This window comes from Capsicum annuum, chromosome 1 (assembly GCF_002878395.1).
Source record: "Capsicum annuum cultivar UCD-10X-F1 chromosome 1, UCD10Xv1.1, whole genome shotgun sequence".
Classification (NCBI taxonomy): Eukaryota; Viridiplantae; Streptophyta; class Magnoliopsida; order Solanales; family Solanaceae; genus Capsicum; species Capsicum annuum.
This window is the reverse complement of record NC_061111.1, coordinates 1,902,761-1,914,293: the sequence shown is the minus strand read 5'-3', so window position 1 is coordinate 1,914,293 and position 11,533 is coordinate 1,902,761. Positions and strand designations below refer to the sequence as shown.

At 34.0% G+C, this 11,533-nt stretch overlaps 1 protein-coding gene across 1 annotated transcript; it reads right to left on the bottom strand.

Moving 5' to 3' along the window:
* Positions 1-69: 69 nt before the first annotated feature.
* LOC107855284 (protein ENHANCED DISEASE RESISTANCE 4) lies at positions 70-5,146 on the bottom strand. The gene is made up of 5 exons (XM_047414119.1): positions 4,484-5,146; positions 1,250-3,623; positions 961-1,021; positions 645-868; positions 70-443 (listed from the first exon to the last, which is right to left on the bottom strand). Exons 1-5 carry the CDS (start codon positions 4,599-4,601, stop codon positions 377-379), a joined length of 2,844 nt encoding a protein of 947 aa, XP_047270075.1. The 5' UTR covers positions 4,602-5,146; the 3' UTR covers positions 70-376.
* Positions 5,147-11,533: the final 6,387 nt, after the last annotated feature.

Below are 11,533 nucleotides of genomic sequence, written 5' to 3'. Positions count from 1 at the left end.
TTGTTGTTGTTGTTGTTGAAGAGTAAATATGCAGATTGAAGTCAGTTGAACAATAAACAAACAAATATATGTGAGTAACAAAATCCACAATTCTCTCTTTGATGTTGTTCCATCACACAGTTTGTTAACATTCTACTCATATAACAAAGCAGAACTGAACAGTGTGTGAGATTTAGTACAGATACAATTGATGAAAGGCTACATTAAAGAAGATAAAATCAATAAATAACTAAACAACATAATTTTTTTTTTACAAAAATCTGCAGATTCTAGTCTAGTTAATACAAACTTCATATCTGATTCACTTCAGGTTTACATACCAAAGAAGAAAATCGTTATCTTCTCGAGCGATATAAAGCAGCTGAAGTGCCTTCGACTAACATAACTGCTCCGCAATTGCCTTTGGGACTTTCATACCGAATCCATGCTTTACTCTTTCAACCCTGTTCGCGATAACAAAAACCACTGACACGTTAGATTAGGTTGTAAGAAAAACATCCATTAAAAACTATACGATTTCCTCTTTGAAAGATAACACGGCAAACAGATTATCATCCAGCATTTTTTTTACTTCGCGGGTAGGTCAAGTGTGGCTAAGTCTTCAGAAAAATGTGAACTAGCTTTTAATAGAACAGGTAACTCACGTTGGAGCAAGTTTTCCAAGGTCGTAAAGCTCTTCACCAGTGTGTTCATCGATCACGCTTCCTGAAATCTCGATGAAATAAGACTTATTTTTTGTTGTAGGGAGACCTCTGCTTGCAAGTAGATCTAAATCTTTCTGATGGAGCTCGCGTCCATTCACGTAGATCGTTGTATTCCCAGTAGCACAATCTTTTGGGATTGGATAATTAAATTCTTCAATATTTGGCTGCAAACAAAAATGTAATACTCCATCAATTTGGTAATCCACCAAAATTCATCCAAGAGATATGTTTTATATCAGATAGTATTGAATCATACCAGAATGACGCCAAGGCAAGGATGGCCCATCACACCCCAAAAACCAGCTCGGTGGTCGTACCTATTTCACCATTTAAATAGATTTTGAAGTCAAATTCCGGAAGGAAAAAAAAAGAAAGCAAAATCGAATCCACAAGAAAAGAAAGCATCAGAATGTAAACTTCGCCATAAGGACGAAATGAATTTCTTCTCAGCAATAAGCAAAAAAGGAACGGCTGAACGAATACGCATATTTTAAACTACTATATCACATAATATCCTTTGTCCTTCTCAGTACAGATGTACTTACCAGTAATCTCCTGGCTGAATGGGCCCTGCTAACTTCTCCGCCTTCTTAACAACACGATCTGGTATCGGTCTGCCATTCACAAACACATTGGCGGTTCCATTCTCTGAACTTTGATGAGATCTTGATAATTCACCAAGGCTCTTTTTTATAAAGCCCATGAAGGACTGACCTCCCTTATAGCTTTTTGATAAGTTTTCATCTTTGCTTGATTTAATTGATTCCACAGATACACCACTATGTACAAATTCATTCGTCGTGACATCCATTTCCACTGGTGTAGATACATCTTTGATGGAATTCTGCCTAGAGGTAATGGTTCTCTCTTGATCAGTGTGCTCCTTCATGTCCTCCTTCCTGTTTTTTTCTACCACGTCTTTGGGAGAAATAGTATAAGCATGATCGTTTTGAGAAGAATCTAGGAGCGGTGTAGGATCACCTTCTAGGGGCATTTCAGCACGGTGAGCAAGATCATGTCTAACAATCACATTCTCTGGGCTTAGTTCATCTTCAGAAAGACTAGATGGTGAGGAATGAGCACTATACCTCTTCTCAAGTTCAGTGGAATTTGATTTCTGACTCCTGGAAGGTGACTCTAGCTTAGCATCAGTGAAATGGTAGCCAGAATCATCACAATCATCAGACCAAGGGCTCATCTCATTGTTCACTAAACAACCATTAGCGTTTTGAAGATTCTCATTTGGCAAATCGCTGGTACCAGGAGCAAACTCAGCGGACAGTTGTTTCACTTGTGTAGGAACGGATGCACCCAACTCTTTGCTACCAAGTTCAAACTGAATTACGGCCGAACAGGATCCACATCTCATTCTCTTCTCACTCTTTCCTGTCATCATTAGTTTCTTAGGCAGCTTCAGCAGCTCAAAGCAGTTACAGCACGTAATGAAAGGGGCACCACCTGCTATAGCTTGACATACACGTCCAACTCTATGGGTGACAACCACTCTTCTAGGATAATGCCGATGACCAAGGCCACCATTTTCTGACTCCAGGTCACTAGAAGTTCTTGTAAGTCGCCACCCTTCATGATAATTATTATGAAGGGCAGAGGAGCCTTCAGATGTGTAACCCCCTGGACCATAACCCACAGAGTTCATGTGGTGATTAAGACTGGGATTAGCAGGGCCATTTCGTGACCTTCGGCTGACAAAACCAGAGGGTTGAATCACAGGAGGAATGTGATAATTTTGGTTCAAGCAATGTGAACAAGAGCATGCAGATTGGTGGAAAAGAGTTTCATGCGGATGTTGTATGAAGAAGTTATCATTGTGATGCCCAGGATAATGTTCAGGGTATGTAGGTGGAAAATGCTGATACGGCATCCGATGGGGAGGCTTTCTGGGCATTTGCTGGCGATATTCCATTCCATATCCAAGAAATTCCTGAGAAAAGCTGTTCGAAGGATAAGAGTCTGGCATCATTGAACCACGTGCACCCTTGTAAGGAACATTCCCTTGATGTCCGTATGTGTATGGACGCTCTTGAACATTCTTAGATGGACCTAGGGGATGTCTGTTAGGACCATAAGACCCATGGTTATACACATCATACCTGATAGAAGGATCAACGGATGTTGAAGCAATCCTTCCATCAACCGGAACCCTATCCTTAGGTTTCTCAGAAACATCACAAGTCCGGCTAAGTTGGTCTTTTAATTCATTGATCTTCCTTAAAAGCTCGGCTCTATTGCTCTCCAAGTCTTCAACTCCAGCTACCCCATCCAAACCACCATTGTACCTCCTATGGTTAACAGAGCCATAGTAAGAACCCGTGTCATTTTCTAAAGGCCCTTCCTTAGGATATGGAGAAGCACCGAACTTCCCTTGCCTTGTCACAGTTGCACCATTTGCACCATTTGCATAAGATCTTTCCACGTACCGACTGCTCATAGGTGGTCCTGAATCTAGTGAATCCATCGAAGGCCTTACATTTTTAAGGTCATTTCTAACACTGAGACCGACAGATTCAACAGTATTAATCTTTCCCCAATAATTATCCACCCCAACACTATTATCCCTCTTGACTTTAGAAGTACTACATCCATCATAATCATAAGAGTTCTCTCTTCTAAACCTATCTAACCTCGAATTAATTGAACTCGATTCGCCCTCTCTGGCTTTATCCAGATCATCCGAAACTTCCTTATCATCGGATCCTGAAATGACCCGACGAAGTGAAACCATTCTTCCATTATGACTTCTCCCTTCTGTCCTACCAGGTTGAAAATCACTATGTTCCTCATCAAAGTCAGAAGCAGTATCTACATTCACAGAAACATCTCCTCTATCAGGAACTGCTCTAATCTTTTCACCATCTGAGACCTCTGACAAGCCATCGTCCAAAATCCCCTTATTTTTCGCTGCACCACCATAATAACAAGCAAAGACAGAACTTTAGAATCTTAAAAACAAGATTCAATAAACTCATCCTACCATCTATACAAAATATTACCAAAAAGTTATGCCGTACTGAATATGGGAATACCAAAGAAACAAATGTACAGGATGAAAGTGTTCAATTACTATGTTAAAAGCCTCATCTAAAATCTTGAACCCTTAAAAATGCCACATTTACTTGTTCATCTTCAATTCGTCCCCTCACTTTGGGGCTGATTTTTTCTTAGAACAAGCAAGTTGACAATGTTGTTTAGTGAATCAGTAAAGGTGAGACTTAGAACTCAAGATGTTTGTCTTGCTCAAACAACAATGACATCTACGCTTCAGTCCCACACAAGTTCGTGTCAGCTATATGAAAGCCCAACTCATGTCATCATCCGCTCTGACACCCCTGACCCGAGCTAGGATACCAGACGGGGGTTACTAAAATTACACTATACATATACACGATCAAGATCATCTTTTATACATATACTCCCTCCATTTCAATTTGTTTGTCTTGTCTTCCTTTTTAGGCTGTTTCAAAAAGAATGTCTCTTTCCCTTTTTTGCAACTCTATAGTTCTAACTTCTCACAAGACATGTTTAAAAACACAAGATTAAACGTTATTTTGGCATAGTCCACAGAACTTTAATCAAGACTACAAGATTTAAAAAAAAATCTTCACTTTCTCAAACTTCGTGCCAAATCAAAACTATACAAACAAATTGAAACCAGATACCATATTAACTTCCACTCAAAAAAATCAAACTTTTCGATGAATGATTTTATTTAGCTCAACATAGAAGGTATAGAAAAATAATCAAAACACATAAAACAATACCTCTGAGAACAGTACCACAACCACCACACTGATAAACAGAAAAGTCATGGAGCTCAGGCAGAAGATTTCCACACTTAGGACAACGAACCAATCGAACATTTGAAGAAGCTTCAGCCATTTCCAAGATTCTTCAACAAAAACCCAAAAGAAAGCAAAAAAAAACAAACAAAAAACAAATACAAGCTCAATTCAAAGAACAAAAATCAATTCTTGAACTTGAAAAACTTTATCATACAAGAAAAGGGAAAATTCCCAGATCAAAGCTCAATGCAAAGAGCAAAATGGGATACTGAAAAAAAAATATTCAAGAAGATAAATATTGCACTACACAGAACATACACCAAAGTGAAAAAAAGAAACCTCCCAAATGATAAAAATGGGTTCTTGGACTAAACCAACTTAAGTAAAAATAGCAAAGATGCCAACTTTAACCCCTTTTTAAGGTACAAAAGAAATACACAAGAAAAGAAAAAGTGTGATATAAACAAACTTAACAGTACAGAAGAAAAGGAGAAAAGCCAACAATTTCTTGTTCCTAATAAAAAAAAAAGTTATGCGGAATTTGATTCTCCCAAGAAAGAGAAAAGTGAAGGTTTGGATTTGGAGGGAGAGAAAAGAGAAGAATAATGGTGACACTTTTCTCGACAATTTCTTGCTTTTTTTCATGTTTTATTATAAAGTCATAAAATAACAACAATGTTTGAACCGTCAAACCTTGTTTGAGTGGTAATTACTTTTCCTTCTTAATTTGAGTCTCGAATTTAAGTATAATATTGATATAAAAATTTTTACACACAGTAATTTGAATTAGTTATATTTCAATATAAAATATTAGATATTGAATAAGAAATAAAAAAATAATTTTTAAAGTGTCAAACGTTGTGATTGCATGGTAAGCACTTATTCAGTTTTAGTTAATCTCGGATTAAGCTCTGAATATGATATCACCTTTGGTAGAGAGTCTTTATCGACTTCTCGATGTTAATTTGAATTAGTCAGCATTTAATGTGAAATACCAGATTTTGAAAGAGAAATAAAAAAATTGAAATGTCAAAGGTTGTGCTTTTGCATGGTAAGCACTCCTTCATTTTTAGTTAGAGTCTCGTATTCGAGCTTCGAGTACGATATCGCCTTTGATAGAGAGACTTTATCGACTTCTCAAAGTTAATTCGAATTAATCCACCTTTAATATGAAATATCAAATACTAAATTGAAACAAAAAAATAATTATTTAAAGTGTCAAAGGTTGTGCTCTTGTATGGTAAGCACTCCTTCATTTTTAATTAGAGTCTCAAATTTGAGCTCCGAATACGATATCGCTTTTGGTAGAGAGTCTTTATCGACTTCTCGATGCTAATTCAAATTAGTCAATCTTTAACGTGGAGTATAAAAATAATTTTTGAACGTCGTGGGTTGTGGTTGAGTGTAAGTAGTCCTCCATTCTTAGTTAAAGTCTCGGGTTCAAACCCTTAAATCTTTGATAGAAATCATTTTATTACTCAGAGACTTCTCGATGCGAATTCAGATTAATCAAACTTTAACTTGGAGTATCGGACACCAAGTTGAAAACAATATTTTTGTAAAGAAAGAGGGGAACCGTTACAAATATTTGCAGCATAAAATGCTGTCGTTTTGTTTGGTAAATCAATTAAAGGACATTGTTTGGATTTTTTGTTTTTGTTTTTGTTTTTTTATTTTACTATAATAAAGTTGTGGTTGATAAATCGTTTTCGATAATAAAGTTGTTTTGACGAAGCCCAAGTGAGAGAGCGATGGAGGCTTGCTAGCTCTGTATGCAAATCTTTTTTTAGTCAAAAGTAGTTTCATTTGAGGCTTCTTCTTCAGGGAACTGGTCCTCACTTTTTTTTCTTTTTTCACCGAGTCTTTCGTATCTCTATGAATTTCGATTAAATTTTGAATTATATTAAAATTTCTCATAAATTTACGTGTTTTGTCGTTTAAATGGACTAATTTTAGTTGCCCTTGAGGTAGTATATATAGCGTTTAGTTTTGGTGGTGCCAGTCATAGATTAGTCATATTTTTATAGTTTCTTACTTTTGATATCTATCGTCATTGATTGGTTATTGTATGTCGGTTATCTCATTGTTGTTTTTACTATTTCTTTTCTTAATACTATGCACTATTTTCGTATTAGTTGTTATGTCTACTTCGCTATCTTTTTTTTTTTCATAATTATTTTAATTTGTTGTACTCGAGTCAAGGTCCTCCGAAACTAATCTTTCTGGCTTCACGAGATAAGGATAAAATTTATGTATACTCTACCCTCTCTAGACTCCACTTGCGGAATCGCACTACGTATATTGTTGTTGATGTTTCTCATGAATTTACATGTTTTGTCGTTTAAATGGATTAATTTTTAATTGCTCTTTAGGTAGTAGAACGTTTAGTTTTGGTGGTGTTAGTAATAAATTAGTCGTATTCTTGTAGTTTCTTACTTTTTGATATCTATCATCATTGGTTATTTATTGTATATATGTCGGTTATCGCATTGCTGATCTTACTATGCACTGTTACCTTATTAGCTGTGCTTATGTACATGGGTTTGTTGGTGTTATGGTTGCTCTTAGCAAGTGAACTTATACCTACTGAAGCATTAATATATTAGAAATTGAAGTCATGTCTAGACATAACTTATTGATATTATGACACAAAAATATAAATTTTATCTCTCATTAAAAATGAAAAGATATTTATCACTTTAGCACCACAACTAGTAGTGAATAGTCCACCCTCCACTCTATATACTATTTGACAAGATCTTTTTTTTGCCCTTATCTTTCTTTTCTTTTACTATTTGCTTTGGTTTCAAAAGTTTACTAGAAACAAATCTTTGTAGATATTAGGATCATATGAAACATTGTTGTCTTTGAAGTACGATTTCTCTTTTTTCTTTTTTTCAATTATTGACCATTTGACAGTTTCTAATCCACGCCAAGTCAGATAACTAAGGGCTCGTTTGGTCGGGAACATGTTATCCTCGAGAGGTAAAAATAACACTACAATTTTGAGATAATTAATTGAGATAAGTTATTTTATGATTTTATCCCCACCAAATATAATTAAATTCATTCTAAAACTAATTCCAACGTTGGTTATTCTTCGTCCGTCATACCAAACGAGCCCTAAGGGATGGTTTGTTTCACAGACAAAATAATGTTTGGATTATAAGGCATGAATTGCAGAAATTGGATTAAATACCTATGATTAGTTTGATTCATGACATTAAAAATGTGATATGCTGCGTAACACTTAATTATTAGTAGTATTATTTTTCATTCATCGATTCGATAGAAAAGAAGGAAAAGTCTCATTACATTATGAACGGGATATATATAGGAATTATCTTGTAATTTTACTTATTTTATTCAGATATAATTTAATCTTTAAATTATTATTCCATATTTAGTATCGTATATTGATCGGCACTGAATGAACGATGACAAAAAGGCAATAGAAACTCCAATTAATTATCTCATCACATCAAATCTAAAGATGACAAACACAAACTATTTTCTTTGTTGCATTTGTGTGCCAATCATATAGTATTGATATTTGATTTGAATTCAAACCTTAAACAAGAAAAATAATTACTACTTATTATTTAGGTGAAAAGATGAACAAGCAGTTACCATCCGAGATTATTGTTGGGGATGATATAAGTGAGAATGACTTTAAGCTATTGAAAATTAATTATAAAACTATCATGTCAAGAATAAACAAGTTTGAAGTTTGTTTAGAGGTTTGACTTAGTAAAATATTCAAGTTTGATATTGATATACTAATAGTTTTAATTAAAAAACAAGTACTAATTCTCACTAAATACGTACTATTATAAAGATAACCAACTAACATGGTGTCCATAATGATTAAAAAACGATCTCAGGTGTACGCAAGAAGAATAAACTAGTTGGAATTTTGCAATCATAAATTTCCTGGAAAATGTTCTTATTTTTTTTTTTTTTTTTTTTTGCGTTACCGGGTGTCCAATGTTCATATTAGAGCCCCGACTAATTATGATCGCACATTACGATTTACGGGACTCATTCTGGGGTGAGTCTCCTCACAGAACTTTTTCTATATCCAAGATTCGAATCCAAAACCTCTGATTAACGGTGAAACAGCTACACTACTGCATCACAAAAGTTTATCGTTTCTTTTGATAAACGTGGTGTTCAAATCAATTTGCAGGCATTTTGATTAATTACACAAGTTTATGCGCCGTTTAAGACCGCACAAGATTTAAGAACACAACATTCAAAATCTTTCTTTATTTCTTAATTTCGTAGTCAGATAAATGCAAGGTAAACTGGTAAAGTTACTGCCATGTGACCAGGAGGTCACGGGTTCAAGCCTTGGAAACAGCCTATGACAGAAATGCAAGGTAAGACTGCATACGATACACCACTTGTGGTGGGGTCCTTCCCCAGACACCGCGCATAGCAGTAGATTTAGTGCACTGAATTGCCTTTTCTGTAGTCAGATAAACAAAGACACTTGAATTGAGACGAAAGGATTATTAGAGACAAACATAGTTGTCCAATGTACACTTGAGTAAAGGGCAGTCACTCAGAAGCGGAGTCAGAATTTCAACTAAGGAGTTCAATATTTAAAGAAAACTTAATCGAAGGGGTTCAACACCTACTATAACCACATAAAAAATAATTTTAACTATATATAAATGGTATATTTTTTTGTCGAAAGGGGTTCGGACGAACCCTTAATGAAAGGCTGGCTCCGCCCCTAGTCACACTGTATACATTGATCAATATGGTACTCATTTTCTGCAAAGATTCTTTCATACATGTATAGATAATGTGTACTGATGTGAATTATATTACATGTGACTTTACTCAGAGAATCTTAATCAAACTCATCATCCATCTTTCTGACTTTACAACACTCCTCGATTCATGACTTGTTACTTTCTCCTAAGGCTTTTATGTTCTAGTTGACTTGGGGTGCAACTAGAATACCGGTTACGGCTGAGGCGTATTCAGAATTTAAATTCGCATTTACTAGTGGTCGTTTGATATGGAGATGGGATAGATAAAGTTACCTCATTAGATTAATTATTCCACCATATATACGGAATAACTTATTGCATCATTGTAGTACGAATGAAGAATAAATAAGCCCCAGGACTAATTAGTAATAAAAAAGGCAGCCCGGTGCACTAAAACTCCTGCTATATGTAGGGTCCGGGGAAGGGACCCACCATAAGAGCGTATTGTACGCGGTCTTATCTTGCATTTCTGTCAAATATTGTTTCCAAGACTTGAATTCGTGACTCCTGGTCAAGACCAATGAATATCCCTAACTAAATGCTGGATAAAATAATCTTGCATGCATTTGATCTCTATATTATTATTCCCCGTCCCTCGTACCAAGATTCCAAAGTTATGGATTTACATTTACTATTTATTGCAACTTTCATAGATTTTGACACATAAAATTACATTTTGCGTCAAAAGTATTGAATTTGGATAAATCGAATATTACTACCATGCATCCAACCCTGGTTAAGGGTCCAAACTAGGTATTATCTTAAGAATTCTTCGAATGTGTATAAATTAATTATTTTAAAATTCAATGACTTATAAATTAATTATTTTAGAATTCATTAACTTAAAAAGGAAAAAGAATTTTCAACTGGTCAACTTCAAATTCTGATTCCGATTCGATAGAGGTGTAGACATTGAAATTTTGTGAAGTCTATAAAAAGAGTTAAATTTTGATTAGAGTTCTTGGGGGCTACTTTATCCTAAATCTAGCTTGATGGCTACTCAACCTAAATCCTAAATTATGCCTATATAAAAGGGGCAAATATGGCAAATATCCCTTTAAAAGGCATCTCCAGTATCCCACAAATTCATGGGATATTCACAAAAAGATCAAAGATCTGAAAAGTTTCAATAAATTCATGGGATATTCATAAAGATCAAAACTCTCTTCTTGATGATCAAATACATCATTTGTAACCACAATCATTTATCAATAAAAAAATTTGTTTCTTCATATTTTTGTTTGTGGTTAAAATTTATTTTTCATGAATGAAAATTTGTTGCGAACAAGAGGTCTGCAACAAAAGTATTAGCATGAATCAAGAACTAAGAGGGTGTTAGGATAAGTATAAAATCTGGTCAAACTAGATTTTAATCAATTTTTTTAGTTTTTTTAGGTGTTTGGTAAAATTAAAAAGAACTTAAAAAAGCTAAAAATTGATTAAAAAAAGCAAAAATTGAGAAGCTGAATACCCCAAGCTTTTTACTTTTTTAGATTAATTTTTTTTTTAGGTTTGACCAAAATATTTATTTTTTTTATCCCTTATATTTTCTTCTAATTCCAACAATACCCTAAACTTTGTATCTCTTATTGATTTTTCTTTCTTTTTCTTTTTGCTGCTTTTTTTCATCTTTTCCTTCCAATTTTCTCTTCATCTTTCTTCTTTATTTTCAGAGAATCCATCATTACGTAAGAAAACACTCAAAAATTTTATCGCCAAATCAAGCTTGTGGTAAGTTCTTCTCTATCTGTTCATATAGAATCCCTGCATGTTATTTAAATTTTAAAAATTGATTTTTTTTAATAGTTTGTTTTATTCCTAAAAATTTTATATTGTTTACAAGTTTGTAATACTACAATATAATACTATATTTATATAAAAAATATCTTAAATTTTTTAATATTTAAAAATTAAAAAGTAACTTATATTTATAAATTGACATGGCATAATCACTTTACGTTGAAAGTGTATTTAAATAGAAATTTTTTTGAAGTAATAGAATTAAAAATCATAAATAATTCACGTTATTATGTGTTAACAGTTTTAAGGATATTTAAGTCATTTTGACAACAAAAAAGTGATTGACAACACTTGTTTACCAAACACATCAACAAATTTTTTTCAGTTTCAGCACTTCTATTCAAATACTTATTTGCTTAATTTAAAATCACTTATTTTAAGCTTTTAATCACTTAAGCTAAAAAATAATTTTTTTTAATCCAATCCCAACGAACTCCAAGTAATG